The 18,241-nt window shown below is 35.2% G+C and overlaps 3 protein-coding genes and 1 pseudogene across 7 annotated transcripts; 1 reads left to right on the plus strand and 3 right to left on the minus strand.

Annotated features, from left to right (window-relative positions):
• The first annotated feature begins 393 nt into the window (after positions 1-393).
• Positions 394-4,436, plus strand: LOC125201262 (uncharacterized). 4 transcript variants are annotated; one of them, XM_048099302.2, is made up of 9 exons: positions 394-685; positions 1,521-1,746; positions 2,206-2,294; positions 2,388-2,529; positions 3,112-3,186; positions 3,280-3,401; positions 3,478-3,553; positions 3,625-3,684; positions 4,002-4,436. In XM_048099302.2, exons 2-9 carry the CDS (start codon positions 1,609-1,611, stop codon positions 4,128-4,130), a joined length of 831 nt encoding a protein of 276 aa, XP_047955259.1. In that variant the 5' UTR covers positions 394-685; positions 1,521-1,608; the 3' UTR covers positions 4,131-4,436. The 4 variants fall into 4 exon arrangements, with proteins under 4 accessions (XP_047955259.1, XP_047955261.1, XP_088921553.1 ...); XM_048099304.2 differs by having other exon boundaries at positions 1,597-1,746; XM_089065427.1 differs by lacking the exon at positions 394-685 and adding an exon at positions 772-1,303 and having other exon boundaries at positions 1,597-1,746.
• Positions 4,437-4,464: 28 nt separating this feature from the next.
• LOC125201263 (ras-related protein RABF2b-like) lies at positions 4,465-7,002 on the minus strand. The gene is made up of 7 exons (XM_048099305.2): positions 6,833-7,002; positions 5,744-5,821; positions 5,511-5,678; positions 5,385-5,433; positions 5,186-5,259; positions 4,982-5,075; positions 4,465-4,831 (listed from the first exon to the last, which is right to left on the minus strand). Exons 1-7 carry the CDS (start codon positions 6,869-6,871, stop codon positions 4,731-4,733), a joined length of 603 nt encoding a protein of 200 aa, XP_047955262.1. The 5' UTR covers positions 6,872-7,002; the 3' UTR covers positions 4,465-4,730.
• A 1,639-nt stretch (positions 7,003-8,641) lies between these two features.
• Positions 8,642-10,806, minus strand: LOC125201991 (uncharacterized). Of its 2 annotated transcripts, XM_048100302.2 has the most exons (3): positions 10,598-10,805; positions 9,865-10,339; positions 8,642-9,179 (listed from the first exon to the last, which is right to left on the minus strand). In XM_048100302.2, exons 2-3 carry the CDS (start codon positions 10,298-10,300, stop codon positions 8,845-8,847), a joined length of 771 nt encoding a protein of 256 aa, XP_047956259.1. In that variant the 5' UTR covers positions 10,301-10,339; positions 10,598-10,805; the 3' UTR covers positions 8,642-8,844. The 2 variants fall into 2 exon arrangements, with proteins under 2 accessions (XP_047956259.1, XP_047956257.1); XM_048100300.2 differs by having other exon boundaries at positions 9,865-10,806.
• A 4,569-nt stretch (positions 10,807-15,375) lies between these two features.
• On the minus strand, positions 15,376-16,389 carry LOC148931759 (uncharacterized; annotated as a pseudogene).
• Positions 16,390-18,241: the final 1,852 nt, after the last annotated feature.

Consider the following 18,241-nt stretch of genomic DNA (forward strand, 5'->3'; position numbering starts at 1 on the left):
GGATTAATACAAGTAATGCTTATTCAACAATAAAATAATGCAAACAACATCTTATACTAACCATATTTTCAAGACATGAATCAAACATATTGCCTGACTTCTAATTTATAATCGGTACTTATTTTGTGTATGCTGAAAGCAGATTTACTGCAGAATACTTGTGTGTGTGTGTGTGAAAATAAGGGGGAGATAGGTTCTTAAAACAAATATAAATTCTTTAATTTAAATTATTATAATATTAACAAAAACATGGATGCCAAATTCACTAATCTCTGGTATATTTGTGTGCATATTTTTGAATTCTCTAAGTTATTTGATTTTATATTTTTATAATATATTTTTATTATACATATTAGTATTATTAATTAGATTTAATAATAATCTCTCTCTCTCATTCATGGTTGCGGTTGGAGATTCGATTCACAGCATTCACGAATTTGATCACTCACCATTTCCATTTCCTCGATTCCTCCATAATCTTACATCGATTCTCCTTTCCTTTTTCTGGATTGCTTCAATCTCTCTCCAACCTCTCCTTTTCCCCCTTTTTATTCGCTTCATTTTCATCAATTTTCCCCCAAACCAACGAACAATCACAAATCACATTCCCTCCCCCCCCTCTCGCTCGCGAATGTGGAATGCGATTGAATGCCCTAGGGGTTTTCGCGATTTCGCAACTAATTAGGTATTTCCGCGTTCAATTTGTGTGTTTCCGTTTGTTTTGAGGTGTTAATCGTTCAAAATTAACGAGCTTTGAGTTGAATAATGTTATGATCTCCTGCTGCATTTGCCGTGATTTGAGTATTTTTGATTGATTTGGCCTCGCCGTGGCTGGTGTTGTACATTGCGCTATTGATTTTGTACTTTTCGGTTTGCGAGCTTGGCATTGTCACACTGGTCTTGCTGTTTGAGATTAGGGGTTTTGTTTGTAATGATCTTTGCATAGAGAGGATTTGGTCTTGAATCTGAGCTTTGTGATGTGTGATGTGTGTGATAACTAGGCATTTCTAGGTCGGGAAAGGTGGATATTAGTTGCTTTCAGTAAATGTAGGTGGTCCTTATCCGCCGCGTAGCTCATTGTTGCATTTATTCGTATCTCAACCGCGTGATTATTTCCCTTTCATTAATGCAACTTGAATTTATGCACTTATTATATATGCATTGATTATATGGCATACCGAATTTTTGGTAAATGTTGCGTAGTCTTGAAATGAGCTCCTGAAAGCAACCGCACAAGTGAATTTATGATATCTCTATCTCTGCTGGCTCTCGCATTTTATGATCTCATCTCGGAATTTATGAGGTAGAATTGTTTGTGTGTTGGCTTTCTTTTGGAAAATTGGTGCTTGTCTATACATTGGCGTTATATCGTCTTTTGCCTATTGCCGATTGTTTTTTGTGGTTATTCTTATGGATTAAGCATGCGAAAGTCTATTCCTTATGTAGGGGAATGGTGTGTCTTTCCAAAGATTCGATATCTTGCCTTTTTTCCTTTGTGGTTTACGATAATTTATACGCAGATTTGGCTTTTACCGAGTCTGAATCTGTCAATTTGTTTCCACGAGCCCGAGTATTACCAAGTTCTATATGGTACAGTAACTCAGAGTGATGGGGCGTTCTTTAAGAACTGTTGAGACACTTAAAGCTTACCAAAATCAGGCTGGTGTGCTGGTCAAAAACTATGTACTAGCGGATCCTTACATTCCATACACTTCAATGTTTCTTGGAATGGTTACTTGCAAATTGGTATGTCAGTCCTTCCCAATTGCTTATAGATTGGTTTAAAGTGCAGCGCATACTCTGGTACATTTGGAAGTTGTAGTTGTCAAATACTCCCTCCGTCCGCCATTAGGAGTCTCAATTGTTGATGGCACGGGTTCTGAGAAATGTTAAGAAAAGTGGATGGCAAAAAGTTAGTGGAATATGGGTCCCACTTGTATATATTAGTTTTAAATGAAATGTGAGTGGAATGAGTAAGTGGAAGGTGAGACCCTATTACCATTTATGGTAAAAGTGAACCGGGACTCCTATTCAGGGACGGAGGGAGTATGAATATTCGTCCAGTTTGGAAATTCAAACTACATGTAGCAAAATCTAATTATTTATTCGGCGGTTAAAAGTTACTATAAAGAAGCATGTTTTCTTCAGTTCTCTCTTGTTTCTAAGACTTTACTGAAATCCAGTCACTCTTTGTCCCTCTGGCAGGCCTATGATCTGAGTCAGCTCATCAGCACATTTTACTTCATAAATTATAATGCCCTCACTAAGATCCAAAGGATGGACTGGAATAACCGGTGAATTAATTCTCTCTGCGCATTTAGTTTTGCCCTTCTTTTGTATTTAGTTTTGTTACTCTGCTGACAATCGTCATATCATCTTTTTTGCAGTGCCGTTTCCACTCTTCATGCCGTTTTTATTTCGATTATGGCTTTATACTTTGTATTCTGGTCTGAACTTTTCTCTGATCAAAATCATTCTGCTGGACTAGTTACTTTCAGAAATTCATCTATCTCGACATTTGCACTTGGGGTAAGTGCCTGATGTATCTATTCGCTTGCATTTTTATTGTTGCAAAATTATCCATAATAGTGAAATGGCTTTTAAATTCTTAATATTTTCTATAAATCTTCTTAGACATGCTACATTTGTTGATAGATCTATCGTTCAGCAGCATATATTCAACATTTCAATCAAGTACTCTATTGGGGGTTTATGAGCATATGTTAAACATATATTCTGTGTAGAAGGAAGACAGCATGTGGCCACTATAACTTCTGCTGTTTCAAGTATTACAGATAGAAATAGGAGTAGCCAATAAAAGACAATTTTCTTATTAAGTTTTTTTACTCGTTAATCTCTATTGGGGGTTTATGACCTTAATATATGCCATCAAATGAAAATACAGCCACATTTACAGTTTCTTGTTTTGTTACTGCCATATTTTAGTTAAAAAAAAGAGACACAAGTGAACAGATAGTACACAATGAAACCATAAAATTTGACGGTGAAGCACTTCTACCAGGGGTTCTTGTTTCAGCTCTGATGGTATATGTGGTGATGGGTTGTCCATGATATTTATTTTCTCTGTTTGCTTTTGTGAATTTTTGGCAGCTCTCTGTCGGCTACTTCTTGTCAGACCTTGCAATGATCTGTTGGCAATATCCTTCTTTAGGTGGACCTGAGTATGTAAGTGAACTGCTAGAATGAGAATTATTAGGCTCAACCTATCTCTCCATATGCATTTGTCTCTCACTCTAAACAAGTGCTTTTGGATCCTAGGTTCTCCATCACTCCCTGTCGGCAATTGCAGTCGCATATGCCATGTACATGGGGGAGGGCCAGCTCTACACATATATGGTCCTGATATCCGAGATAACAACACCATGTATCAATATGAGATGGTAAGTTTTCCAGGCTGCAGTTCCCGGAATGGGGAGGGAATTAGAACTCTGATTGATTTGTCTGTAATTTGGACAGGTATCTTGATGTATCTGGATTGAAGAATTCCATTGCATATCTTATCAATGGAGTCATCATATTTTTCAGTTGGTTGGTAAGTCAATTACATCATATTAGGCTTCGTTTCTTGTCCATGCTTGATGAAGTTATTATTGGGAAATGCAGGTTGCAAGAATTCTTTTGTTTGGTTACATGTTCTACCATGTTTATCGTCACCACAACCAGGTATGCATGCCTTTCTTAGCACCTCGTTGCGACATTGTATCGTTTATTGCATTTCATTCCTCAAATAAGATGTCTCAACCCAGTATAGTTCTTCAAGTTTCTCATGTTTTCCACTTTCCTTGGCCCTCCTCTTAATAGCATTGTGACATGTTTGTAACCAAGGATTCTTTAAACTTCTCATAGTAGTATTTTGAAATTGAAGGTCGTCTGCTGTCTCGTCTTGACATACCCTAAGCAATTTCAATCTAGCTAGGTAGAGTACTTTATAAGAAGGGAATCTGGCTAGGTGCCTAATAGAATTTACAAACTTTGTGCAGGTGATGCAGATGCACATATTTGGTTCTCTTTTGGTGTTTGTTGTGCCCTTGGCACTCGGAATCATGAATTTGATGTGGTTTGGGAAGATCCTCAAGGGTATGAAGAAGACCTTAATGAAAAAGACATGAAAAACATAGTGCAATGCTTCACCAAGACATGAAGACGATGCTGTACATATCCCCGGCATTTGTGCTCGGATTCCGTGGGAAAGAGGCGAATCCAACGATACACACACACAGTAGCAGATAGATTTCACATTTGGTGCTGGAAATCAACCTGCTGTCAATACTGACCACACATTTTTGTGTCTGAAAAGATGATATGATTCTCTACTTTTAATTCTTCTACTCTTGTAAATGGGCTTATTTTGACCAGGAAAAACAGAGTTGTGGGGAAGAAAGTTAAGTAATTGGTAAACGACGTCGTTTTTTGTCCGTTCGAAACAAGCAACATCAATAAGACTAGGCCAAAATATAAGCCAATACCATTCATAAAACCAACTTACAAAACTAAATAAAACAAACTTCCAAACGCTCAATTTTGTTTTATTTTCACAACATTCTAATTTTGTGATTGTGTAAATGGACCAGAGATTTCATGTGACATATTTTCACTACTAAGTGGGAAATGCTTATATAAAGCTGAAATCATATGTACAAATATGGAGGGTACACAAGAGTAAGCTCTCACTGGTATGGACATAACACCAGCTTGATACGGTCGAATTTTCAAGAACAACAAGAAGCACTGTTTGCACTTTCCGCTGGTCGATCCACGAGGACCATGCCCGATGGATTTGGTGTCTGCTGCAGCCGCGGCAATCTCTTTGCTGTATACACAAGTTTATACAAAGAAAATGAGTGATGCGAAAGAGTTATCACGGCATAAATAGTTACTCATTCGCACGCGGTCACACACCTACAACATATCTAGACTACTGGCGCTTGATTACATGGTAAAAGAGTAATAAAACGCTTACCTATTTCATAAAATACTTCGTTGACGTTGGTTGCTGTCTTTGCAGAAGTTTCCAAATAGAAAAGACCATTTTCTTGGGCATAGGTTTGAGCATCCTGCAAAACAAAGTCCATTTTAGAACCTATGTTTTCTATCCCTAAAAATTCAAAACACTTAGCATAGTTATTCACAGAAAATGAAGGAGAAGAAAATGATAAATGCTTGCCTCGGGTGCAACCGTTCGTCCATCCACCATATCTGATTTATTCCCAGCGAGTGCCATAACCATATTTGGATTACCTTATTCCACAATGCGATAGAGAGTCTTAATATAAAATTAAGGGAAATAGGGCACATTGAATTCACAATTAAGTGTACAAAGTATTGTAAAAAGTTGCTTAGAACCAAGACAATAAGGATATTACCTTGTGCTTGTAGCTCTTTAACCCATTTTTTGGCTCGGTCAAATGAGGCCTGCAAAGTTGACAAGAATAGTTAGAAACGGAATCCATTTTTTGGCTCGGTTGAGTGTGTTAAGTAGTCGGAATTACTTGATTCGTGATATCATAGACAATGATGGCCGCAGCAGCCCCTCTGTAATACATTGGAGCTAAGCTATGGTATCTCTCTTGACCAGCCGTGTCCCATATCTCGAATTTCACAGTTGCGTCATCCACAGCGACTGTTTGTGAAAAAAAGGCAGCCCCTATTGTCGATTCCTAAAACACCAGACCAGTTAAGTCGCACGAAAATTTCAAATCTTTGACGTTTATCATATACCAACCTGGAATTCAACGAACTGCCCTTTCACAAAACGCAACACTAGACTAGATTTTCCAGCTCCGACATCTCCTAGGAGTACCTAAAATAGGGGAAAATCAACAAAACCTCATTTAAATTTGCAATGAGAAAGATAAGACGACTTTACGAGTCACAAGTATGAGCATTTCAACTACATTTCTAATCAGGCCTACAAACAAAATGCAGAAAGCTAATCAAATCTTCCAAAATATTGTATGCAATCTTATCATACAAGAAGAAGTCCCAATTCTACCTTATAACGGCTGATTTAAACTACTCGACATAAACGAATCATACTAGACAAATTCACTCTTGAAAATTAAAGGACTAAACAAGAACTCCACTGCAAAAAAGTACTCCCTCCGTCCCAGATTAAGAGTCACTTTTTGCCATAAAAGTCCGTCACAGTTTAAGAGTCACTTTTAGAATTTTCCATATTTGTTCATACAATTTACCCCATTCTTCATCAAAATTACATCAAAATACCATTATCTACATTAAAATAAACCAAAACAAAAATAAAAAAGGACCCACCTTCAAATAACTCTACCATCTCACTTCATTTATTACACACTCCACCATCTCACTTCATTTATTACACACTTCAACTATTTCTTAAAATCGAGCCATAACAATAAGTGACTCTAAATGTGGGACGGAGGGAGTAGTTGATTTGCTCAAAAAACCAAATCAAACATGGTTTTGGACAGTCTCACTTTTCTGAAATATTCTTTTATCTATTCAATCAAATGCATAATTAACTACCGTAATTCACAAACTAAACAAATATACATACAAATTCAGAAGGCTAATAACTAACTACAATTTTTACAATCAAATAATTTATACAGATTTTTCCAAGACTGTTAACCTAATTATCAAAAATTGGCACAAATTCTACTGCTGGAAACTTAAAAAAAACTCAAATTGGCAAGAAATCAAACAAACACATGGTGTTCGTGACAAATTAAATCAAGCACGAGTTGAAATTTGTGATCTTTTAACGAAGTATGCAGCTGAAATTGATTTAAATACAGGGGAAAAAGTAAAGCGATCGTAATAAAGTAGAAACCAGCTTAGCGTTGATGTTCTGGTTTGCGCTTGATGCCATTAGCAATTTTTGGGGAAAATTCAGCAGATGAATCCGGTGGAGTAGCAATTGAAACTTGGCAGCTGCGAACAAAAATTGGATTGAAGGAAAGGGATTTTAGGTGTGGTTTTGCAATGACGCCAAGAAAGGAAGAAGTTTAAGCATATAATTATAAATTATAATCATATAATGAATCAACCCCCCAATTTTAGTGATTTCCCATTTTTGACCCTCCAAGTTATTTATTTTTCTTTTAAATTAAAATGATTTTGGGATTTATAAAATAAAAATATACGACATGTGTCGCCCAATGATTGGACTATGGTGAAAGTGCGGCACCCGTGTTCAAGCACGCGGTATCGTGTCACCACAACCTGCTCAACACCGTGCTTCTTACTTTTGAGGACAATGGACATTTTGCGGACTATTGCAAGTAATCACAAAAAAATCAGTTGCCCTAATTTCACTACATTTTGTGATTGAAAATGCAGCCTTATTGCATGTCACACTGGAAGTCGATTCCAAATTTTTTCAAAATGTTATACATTTTGACGCAAGTTTTAAGAAAAGTACTCCCTCCCTCCGTCCCACAAAAGATGTCACACTTGTGGAACGGCACGGGATTTAGGAGGTTTTGTATTGTGTGTTAAATGAAGAGTATAAAATATAATTTTTATATTCATGCGAAAGAGAACTTTTTCTAAAAAGGAAAATGTGACATCTTTTATGGGACAAATTAAAAAGGAGAGTGTGACATCTTTTGCGAGACGGATTGAGTAATAAAAAAGGAAAAAGTTCATGAAATATGATTTCCACTTTTATGCGTAAGTTATATACTCCTCTCGACCCACAATAGATATCACATTTTTATTTTTAGTTTATTCTAAAAAAAGTTATTTTCTTTTTAATTTATCCTATAAAACATCTCCAAAAAATCCTATACTAATAAACTGTGATTAGATTAGGTTAATATGATATGAAAATATTACATTTGTAGTAAAAATTAAAAGTGGATTATTATTGTTGTAGATGGACCATAAACAAACAGAGAAGGTGGCAGTCGGTTCACGAGTGTGATCAAAAGCTGAAATACCAATTGATGACAAAGAGACAAAGAGAGCGTAAAGACACTATAAGTTTATTTAATTTAATATTTTTCATTCTTCTCAATACTAGTAGTAAATAAAAATTAAATAAAACCCAAAAACAATGCTGACACCAATAATAACTCACAAAAGGCCACTCTGTTGTAATTGCAGACTTGCAGTCTTTCCAAACTTGAAATCTTGACTCTCTTAACCCTATTTGACCACCTCCTTTTCCCACGTGGCACACACAAATTTTCCCTAATTAATCAATCATTTTAAATTTAAACTCACTAATTAATTAAGTGGGAGTTAAACATGAAATAACGAGTCTCTATACTGTAGACTATAATTGGGTGACGTTTAGTTCATTGGACAATTAAATACACAATATCAGATAAACTAAAATAAGTTACTAATAGAGATAGTAGTGATTTGAATATTTATAGAATACTACTACCTCCGTCCCCCAAAATTTGCTACACTTTGATCCGACACGGGTTTTAAGAAATGTAATGGAAAGTGAGTTGAAAAAGTTGGTGAGATGTGGGTCCTACTTTTAAAGTATTAGTTTTATAATAAAATGTGAGTAGGAATGAGTTAGTGGAATATGGGGTCCACTACCAAAAATGATAAAAGTGAAGTGTATCGAATTTTCAGGGACGGACCGAAATGGTAATATGTATCAAATTTTCAGGGACAGAGGTAGTACAATTTAATCTTAGTATTATGAAGATGAGCCAAACTTTTGAGAAAATTCAATCGAACAAGAGATAAGATTACGCAAGATATTTGCAAATAACCATGATAACCGAAACGGCCCTCTATCTCTAGATCTATGCAATATTTATTGCAATGACTATACATACTATATAAATTATAAGAATTAATCATCAATTAACGAAATGATTATTTGGAAGAGGGTTGGGTTGTATTGGCTGCCAAAGCAAGCATGGAATTAGCTAGCTTGTTAATGGCATCGATTAGGCCGTTGATGCCTCGTCGATTGATCTCAGCCTTTGATTCCTCAATCTGCAGCCTTCTTTTGTATAAACTCGCCATTTCTTTGTGCCTTTCATCCTCCCTATTCTCACATGATTGAATTGCCTCAGCTATGATCGAAGCACTCCTTGATATCTCATACCCTACTTCTTGCAATGTAGTCGCGGTCGTGCCACTCGTTCCTTCTCCCCCTTCGCCTTCGCCTCCTCCTAGTCGCCTTCTTTTTGATTGCGAGCCGGAATCTAGCTATCACAAAATTGGATGATTAATGATTAACCTTAGTATACATTTGGTTCAAATGAATATACCACTCACAACATTAAGATCCATTTTTTTATCTTAAATTCAAGAAACCCTAAAAAAAATAAAGATTGGAACCCATAAAATATAAATTTGTTGGCAAATGTAAAAACAAACAATCCCGCCCACATAAGTATAAAGAGAAAACTGTAACCAATGTACAAGTCTAACGAGTTTTCGCCTTTCATCACCAATTGATTTTAGGATTTACTCCCGTAGACTTCTATCAAAATCAAGATCGCATTTTTTATATTAATTTGATGCAAACATGGCAAGACCATGCATAAAGATTGATAATTTGCTTACACGCCCACGCACTTATGCATTTCATCGTCGATTAATATCTTAACTAACTTAAATAAGTTCATTGAGAAAAATATTAAGACAAGGGTTTTCCTTATGCTTAAACAAGGATAAAAAAAGATGAACTGAACCAATAAATACAACAATATCAAGAAATAGGTAGAAATCTAAAACCTATGTCTATAATTTTCAACCACATTATAGCTTTTAGGGTAGAGTTTGTTACTATTTCAAATTCACATTTTGAATAAAACAGACACGCTTCTCTTCAAATCAGAACCATTATAGATCCTTTTTTTCAATAAAAAAGAGAGGAATAGATACCTAGTGTGGGCAATGGCTGAGCCGCCGGAGATTGAGGAATCATCGGAGAGCGAAGCATAGGATGGACCGTTGAGTGCAAAAATTGTCCGGTAGATTTCTCCACACCGGTTGGTTGGCCTTTCCTCTCCACCGCCGCGACGAGCGCTTCGTATATCTGCAGCAGCATGTTTGAAGGCAAATTGCTGTCTTTCCTCTCGCTTCTCTCCATTTTCCAATACGAATTCCTTTCCTCTCTCCGCTCGAATTCTCTGATTTTCTTGAAATCCCTCATCAGATTGTCCCACTTGTCGTTGCACTGATTCTGGCTGCGGAAGCACCCCCTTCTCCAGCAGTAGTCCTCCACCCATTTCCACCGCAGCTCGGCCGGCTTCGCAGCATCGCCAAGCCGCTTCATCCGCCGCTCGTCGTCCATCCTTTTCGCCTCGATTAGGATCATCGTTTCTTCGAGGCTCCAGTTCCCCCTCCTGTAGTCTCTCTGCACGCCGCCGCCTTGGTTAGATATTGTCAGTTCCATGCAAGAGAGAGAGAGAGAGAGGGAATTAAGGGTTGTTTGGTGAATCAGTTTTTGAGCTTGTTATTGAATGAATCTTTTCATCGAACACGTTGTGCTCAATTTCTGATTTAGGGATTTTAATGCATCATAGCTTCTCTCTCTCTCTGGTCTCTCTTAAAATCATCAAAAATCTAGAAAGTTAAAAGCTTCAAATCTAAAACTGCTAATGCAATGACTAACCCCACTTCACCCTACCACAGCCATGGAAAATTCTAGAGAGAGAGAAAAGCGTTGCCATTTGCCATTAAGAAAAGGCCAAGGAAAGAGACTGTAAATTTTGACCGACTGTCTACACAGATTCTGATTTTTTTTTCCTACCCTTTATATAATTAACAACTTTAATTAGCACTAGTTATCCTTGCCTCTTTAAATCTACTTCTTCATTGTATAAAAAAATTAAAATTTTAGTAAATGGTTATCAATATCAAAGAGAGTGACAATTTTTAAAATGGTAAAATTAGGCATTATGGATGTGGTTTATTTGACGACCGAATGAAATTTGTCTGATATACATGACTAGAGATTTTTTGCATTTGTCTCAGCGCGCAACATCCTATGTGCACCGTATGTGCTAGGTTGTTGCGTGCGATGAAATATATGGATTGTTATCATTAATTCGTATAAAATATTCCACAACTAATAATTGAAATTTATCGATTCGGCCTTGTGTATCAGGTATGAGTGCGAACAACCTCAAATTGTACTTTGTGTATCACGCTGCACGCTATCAATATGAATCGTTAGTATTCGTAACCAGTATTTGAGAATCTCTTCATATCAAAATACGGAGAATAATTTATTTAAATTATTCAAATTGTGCATTTCCTAACATGAACTCGTACATAAATATAGTACTCTATCCGTTCTCGATTAAGAGTCACACTTTGACCAGGCATGGATTCCAAGAAATGTAAAGAAAAGTTGATTGAAAAAGTTAGTGGAATGTGAGATCCCTTTTTTATATTGGTTTTATAATAAAATGTGATTGGATTGAGTTAGTGGAATGTGAGACTTACTTACTATTTATGGTAAAAATGAAGTGTGACTCTTAATTGGAGACGGACCGAAATGGAAAAGTGTGACTCCTAATCGAGAACGGAGAGAGTAATTAAGTTAGATTAAATTAATGAATACGAGGTTGTTATGTCAAAAAAGAAAAAAATCTACTTGTAACAAAGAAGATCGTGTCGAAAGGTAAACCACGTGAGCTCAGTGTAAATATTTGCAGCTTTAGCGAATCCAAGAAAAATTTCACACCAACTAACTTTCTAGAGAGAGAGAGAGAGAGACTGTGATCGTGCACTAATAATTTGTTTGTCATCTAATCTCATCATTAACTTGGTACCTAGATGCATAATAAATGATTATGTTACCCTCGAAAAAATACGAATAATTAATATGGAATTGTGTGATAGTCATAGTATACTCTACTTCTCTGTCTCATTAAATATAACACAATTTTCATTTTAGTTTGTCTCACTCAAAATGATCTATTACTAAAATGAAACACCTTTTATATCTACTTTATTCCCTTCCTCTTAATTAAATCTCTCCACTCAACACACAAGATAAAGTTACTCCCTTCGTTCCATAGTAACGGAAGCGTTTCTTTTCGGCACGGAGATTAAGAAAAATTATGTTAGGTGAGTTGAGTAAAGGGAGAATAAAGTGGAAAATGAAAAAAGGTAGAGAGATGAAGAAAGAAAAAAGTAAGAGAGAGTAAGTAGGTGTGGGAAAATGTGTTGACTTTTAATATAAAAAAAAGAGAAATGACTCTATTACTATAGAACGTACCAAAATGATAAAATGACTATATTATTATGAAACGGGGGAGTACATAAAATCCCAACAATCTAGAGTTGAATTTACTTGTCACAATTGATTTCCTGTGACGATTAATTGTCGCAAAGTCTTTGCCTTTTGTCGCTGTCAATAATCTTTTACCACTGTGTTTAATCTCACGAGTTACATTTCCAGTTGCAAAGTCTCTTCTGACGCCGTCAACAACCTTTTTTTCACTGTGTTCAATTCCACGAGTTCAGTTTCCGGTATCCGCTATTAATCTCATCCTGGATAATACTCGATTGTCATACATACCATGTACAACATGTACATTACTAATGGCACGCACATTTTATTTAAAAATTAGGCAATTGTTGGCATTAGAACATAGATGGTAAGAGTCAACGTTAAAGATGTTGAGTGATCTCAATCTTAGTACACCTTTGTATCAAATTATTGACACTCCAAATTACCCCGTGGGGATAATCATTTGTATTCATGCATGGTTGATACTATTTTTTTTTTTTTTTTTTGCCATTTCAGTTCTTCTGCTAATAAAAGCTTAATTTGATGTTTAAAATAAATTATGACTATGAATATATGTTACATTTCGCTTATATTTCATTATAAAACTTATACTTTATATGTCTAGAAATATTTAAATCATGATTTTTTCATTTCGATCACTCCACCAAAATTAGTCTCATTTAGTCATTTTTCAATATGGTTAGTCCGCCGAAATTAGTCTAATTTTTATTCATGAAAATTTTTCACATTTTGTTTCTCTTTGCTTTTATGTTTTTGTAATTTTGCATTAAAAGTATATCATCCACTGATAAGATTATTTTTTTGAAGGGACGAAGTAGATGAAAGTCCAAATTCAATAACTTTTTCAACCCTTATCTATTTATAGTATTGTTTTTTAAAATTTGTGTAGGAAAAAAAAATGAACTCCTAACAGTAAACATGTGAAGTGTGGAAGTCACACAATTTTTTTGTACGAAAGTTAGTTATTTAAATTATAAAATAAGTTATAAAAAATTTTATACTCCCAATTTTATGTATAATACATAAAACGTTATGTGTTAAATGACAATAATATTAAACACTCAAAAAAGAAAAATACTGCACATCTTATTTGGTGGGACAACAAAAATATTGTTGTATTAAGATGGTGGGGTTGGTCGTGGCCAATTAAAGCTGAGGATGCCACGTCACCAAATTCATACTGCCAGCTACTCCTTTGACTGGCTCTGACCCTTTGACTGAACCAAGTACGGTCTCGTGGGATCCACTTACCATCTTATTTCACATTTCCTATTCTTTTTTAATATAACAATGATTAGTCCATCCTCGACTTGATTGATTAGACAAGATTCAAACACGTGATATGTCGCACATACTAAGGTCCGTGTCTGTATAAACGAGTCGATGAGCTAGAGACGGACACAGAAATAAACGTAATTATGAGCCAAATTTTACCATTGTTGTTTAAAAATATTTTTATATTTATAGGGACTTTTATATAATGATATATAAATAAATTTTGGAATGTTTTAATTAAATTAAAAAAAAAAATTGAATTGTATACGAGCTAAAGCCATTTGGCCTCTCCATGTTGTTCCGCCTATGGCTAGCATTGTCGAGGTGTGGCAAGGGCGACTAAGACTACAGGGCCCAAGGTGTGGCAAGGGCGACTATGACAACATGGCCCAAGGAGATTTCTTACTTGTGTGTTTGTATGTGTTGTGTGTTTTTAGACGTCTTACACTAAATGACACATTTCTTAAAATAGAAACATTATTATATAATTTATTTATTTGTTTACTTTATTATCTCTTCACTTAAATTATAAAATGACACTACATAAAATCACATGTTGAACAAGAAATATTCTACATAGTATGGGGCGGTGGGAGTATTTTTTAACTTTAATGCTTATTTTAAAAATTATGTATATCAATTTAATTAAGACATACTCCATCCGTCCACGAAAAGTGTTGAGATGTGTTATGTACTTATGTTTCTCTTCTAAATTCGTGGAGTATTTTTTTTTAATTATTAGTAAAGGAGGAAAAATAATACTTGTAGAAGTGACTTAATTATCTAATTAATTATTTACCATAATTTTTAAAATTGGTGAATAAAATCATCGACATATGTATTTCACAGGACGGGTTTATAGTGTCATAAGTTCATGATACCGATTTGCAAAGATGATAGTCATTTTGATTATCTTAATCAAATTCTTATTAGCTCCATAACATTTGAAAACAAAATATTAAATTCGAACTTTCAGTTTTCCATAATTGTCCATAGATTATGTGACATAAACAAATCCCAAAATAATAAAATTCAAAATACCATAATCACGATGAAAAAAAATCTAAAATACGAACATAAAATGGTTGATTCACTTGTGTTCCTCCTCCTTCTCCGCAGCCAGTGACGGACCTAGGTGGGGTCGCGCGGGGTCGGCCAACCCCACCGCAGGTCCGTGAGTGATGCCGTGAAGCTTCATAATCGACAACGGGAAACTCCGCCCTCCGACCCCACGAAAGGTATACCTTCATCTCTATTGAGGAAGAGAGTAACTGGAAAATTAGAGAAAAATAGAAAGGAGAGGGGAGAAATAGAGAGAAAGTGTTATTGTGGAAGTGAAGAAAAAGAATGAACTTGAGGAGAAAGTTGAATTGAAGAAGAGAGCTTGATGAGAAAAAGTTGCAGAATCAAGGAAAGAGAATTGTGGAAGAAGCTGAGAGGCGCCGTTGCTATTCATTTTTTTTTCAATTTAATTTATGTTATAACTAATTAACATATTTAAGTACTATATGGCAGTTAATCTATGTGTAATTCATTTAGCAATAGTAGTTTATGAGTAAATTATAGTTGTATAAAATTAACTACAGTTCATAACAAAATAAAAATAAATTTTAAATTTTAAAAGTTTTTATAATAATTATTTAAAAAATATATATTTAAAATAATAATAATTAAATTAGTAAGTATATACTACTAATTCTTTTATCCGACCTCACCATTTCTATTTCCCGGGTCCGTCATCGTCCGCAGCACTGAGTTTGTCAGCGATGCTACATACAAATTTAAAAGGAGCATTCAATATATGTACGAGTAAATGATTAACGAAACTGGTCAAATGATATGGAATAAGGGGCTCACACACACAAACCGGTACATAAACAGACTGTTAGGAGACCAGTGAAGCGAAGTGTAGCAACGTAATCCCCGGCCTTGGTTTGGACAAGTTGAAACTTGGAATAGCGAAGACTAGTATCCAAGTTGTCCCTATCAGACTGGAATAGGTAGAGTTGAATGTTGGTCCCTGGACCATACACAGCTCCCAAGACTACCGCATATCCATCCTCATTCTCATCCTTATCCTCCTCACTCTGACCCTCAACCTTCACTTTCCCAACCTCATTGGAAGACAGATGGTAGAAGAACCAACCATATGTGCTGTCGATAATGAATAGAGAGTCACACCCTACATAGACAAGGTTCCTCTTCCCCACGTGGAATAATGGTTTAGGGAGGTCTTGTGTTATGACTTTCCACACATGTGTGTGCATGTTGTAAGAGAGGAAAGACGGTTTTGTTTCTGTGTAGGAGAATGTTGGTTGGTAGAATTCTTTTGTTTCGTATAAACAACAGTGATAGTATATCACAACCACTTGGTCGGTCCACTGGAAGCAAGAATTTGGATAGGGATACCCGATTTCTTCATCATAATCATACGTCAATTTCCTAGCCTCGAACTGGCCTTTTACTGGGTCGTAGATCTCAGCCCAACTTTCTAGTTCGGCAGTGCCCCCGCAGATGAATATTCTGCCATCACGTAATGGGAGTAGCATGGGGTTGGATCGCTCTACATTCATAGGCGTGGGGCAAAGAGTCCAATCCACATTTAAAGAAGCAACATCTACTTTCCACATACACTTGGTGGGTTTAAAAAGGATGTTACCTCCCACCATGAACAATGTAGCATCCACACGGAAAATTTCATGACAAATTGGAAGGTCTTTTCCTAGTTGTCCTTAAAAATCACACATTTTAGGATGTACATCACTACAATCCTCCAAATCCGACTCGTTGAAACTACAATAGTGCAGAGTCTTATTCAAAGGATCCGCCCTTTGGGTAAGCAACGTGAAGCGTAAACCGCCCTCCATATGCTATGCTGCTCAATCAAATTAGCCCTAATCCTAATCGAAATTAGATAAACAAACATTAATCACTGAATCTCAGTTCAAATAAATTTAATTGAAACTGAAACTGTTTCACCGATCAATCATTCTACACCACTCCCAAGAGCATCTCTAACCATTTAGACCAAACTCAAATAATTTTTTAGTATACGTCACACCAAAAAGTAGTTTTACTCCAACAATTTATACCAAATTCAAAATTTACACTATTTTTGGATTTTTGTCTCATAAATTTTTTGCAGCAGCACCATATTTGGTGTTGTTTCACAAAAAGCACCAAAAATAAGTTTGAGTTTGGTGTATGGTTGGAGAAGATTTCTACACCAAAACTCATTTATAGAGTATGGTTGGAAATGGTCTAAATTAGATAAACAACAATCACTGAATTGTGAATAAATTTTAATTGAAACTTGTTTCACCAATCATCCTAGGCTAATTTAGATTCAACATATTCAAAACGTAAAATAAATAATTTCTTACACTATTTTCGATCGATCGAGAATTTTGGGGGATGGCCGAATTCCGCCGCCGATTAGAGAGAAAATGACTTGAGAGAGATGGAGGCGTTTCGAATTATAAATAATGAAGTTAATGGTTCGAATTATAAATAATTGTACGTAATTATTTACCTTAATTATTTTTTTTACTATAATTACATTTTGACTAATATACTCTACTATTAACAAATTGATCAAGATTTGATACGGCTTCTTTTTTCTTTCCATTTTGTAAATTTAGTCCTTAATTTTAGTAATTATTCTTTTTTGCATATAACGTTATTAAAATCTTTTGATCGTGCTTGATAAGAGTTTCAAAAAATTATTCATCTAATCAAATAAGATACCATAAAACCTAAGAAACAAATCTCAAAATACTGAAGCAATCAACACGTTGCAAATATCATAAAACATGTCACATCCATAGAAAAGATTTATAGAACTATGGTAAACATGTCACAATATTTTTGTACGAAAGTTAGTTATTAAATTATAAAATAAGTTATAAATATTTTTTATACTCCCAATTTTATGTATAATGTTTGGTGTGTTAAATGAAAATAATATTAATTTTAATTTTAAAAATACTACTATTCTTTTATAGTTTAAATGAAACAACTCAAAAATATCTGATTTGGTGGGACAAATGGAGTAATATTATTGTATAAGATGGTGATTGGTGGGGTTGGTCATGGCCAATTAAAGCTGAGGATGCCACGTCACCAAACTTCATACTGCCAGCTAGGGGTTGGAAAGTTTACCCGTACCCAACCCGATATCCGTCGGGTATTGGGTATCCAATATCCACTTTTGTGGGATTGGATATGGGATTAGATATTGAAATTTAAGATAATTCGGGTATTGGGTAACCCGAATGGATATCGGGAATTACCCGAATACCCATTTATTATTTTAAGTATTTTTATAAGTTAGGTTTAGTCATTTCGGGCTTCAAGTGTCGGACTAATTTATTTACTAATTATAACTTTCTCTAAACTTATACTCCCTCCGTCCCATTGAAGATGATCCACTTTCCTTTATAGTTTGTCCCAACCAAGATAACTCATTACTTAAAATGGAAACACTTTTATCTCTACTTTATTCCCTCTATCTTACTTTACTCTCTTCTCTCAACACACAAAATAAAATTGTATAAAATCTCATGCCGCCCAAGGAAGGGTCATCTTCCTTGGGACGGAGGGAGTAGTATAAATAAGTCAATCTCTCTTACTCTAGGTCACTGCTTCTATATTTTAATTAAATGCGTAACTTTTACTGTTTTACTTACATTACCAATCCTCATAAATATAATCGTGTAC

Source organism: Salvia hispanica, chromosome 2 (assembly GCF_029641045.1).
Source record: "Salvia hispanica isolate PSC_SH4W2 chromosome 2, Shi_PSC_v1, whole genome shotgun sequence".
Classification (NCBI taxonomy): Eukaryota; Viridiplantae; Streptophyta; class Magnoliopsida; order Lamiales; family Lamiaceae; genus Salvia; species Salvia hispanica.

What these genes read in the sequence shown, in the direction of transcription:
- LOC125201262 (XM_048099302.2), top strand. Translation starts at nt 1,609, where the DNA reads ATGGGGCGTTCTTTAAGAACTGTTGAGACACTTAAAGCTTACCAAAAT. An exon ending in GAATGGTTACTTGCAAATTG is followed by an intron (nt 1,747 to 2,205) that starts GTATGTCAGTCC and finishes TCCCTCTGGCAG; the next exon opens with GCCTATGATCTGAGTCAGCT. An exon ending in CTTTAGGTGGACCTGAGTAT is followed by an intron (nt 3,187 to 3,279) that starts GTAAGTGAACTG and finishes TTTGGATCCTAG; the next exon opens with GTTCTCCATCACTCCCTGTC.
- LOC125201263 (XM_048099305.2), bottom strand. Translation starts at nt 6,871, where the DNA reads ATGGCATCAAGCGCAAACCAGAACATCAACGCTAAGCTG. An exon ending in AGAACATCAACGCTAAGCTG is followed by an intron (nt 5,822 to 6,832) that starts GTTTCTACTTTA and finishes CCCCTATTTTAG; the next exon opens with GTACTCCTAGGAGATGTCGG. An exon ending in TCTATGATATCACGAATCAA is followed by an intron (nt 5,434 to 5,510) that starts GTAATTCCGACT and finishes TCAACTTTGCAG; the next exon opens with GCCTCATTTGACCGAGCCAA.
- LOC125201991 (XM_048100300.2), bottom strand. Translation starts at nt 10,378, where the DNA reads ATGGAACTGACAATATCTAACCAAGGCGGCGGCGTGCAGAGAGACTAC. An exon ending in TCAGCCATTGCCCACACTAG is followed by an intron (nt 9,180 to 9,864) that starts GTATCTATTCCT and finishes TGTGATAGCTAG; the next exon opens with ATTCCGGCTCGCAATCAAAA.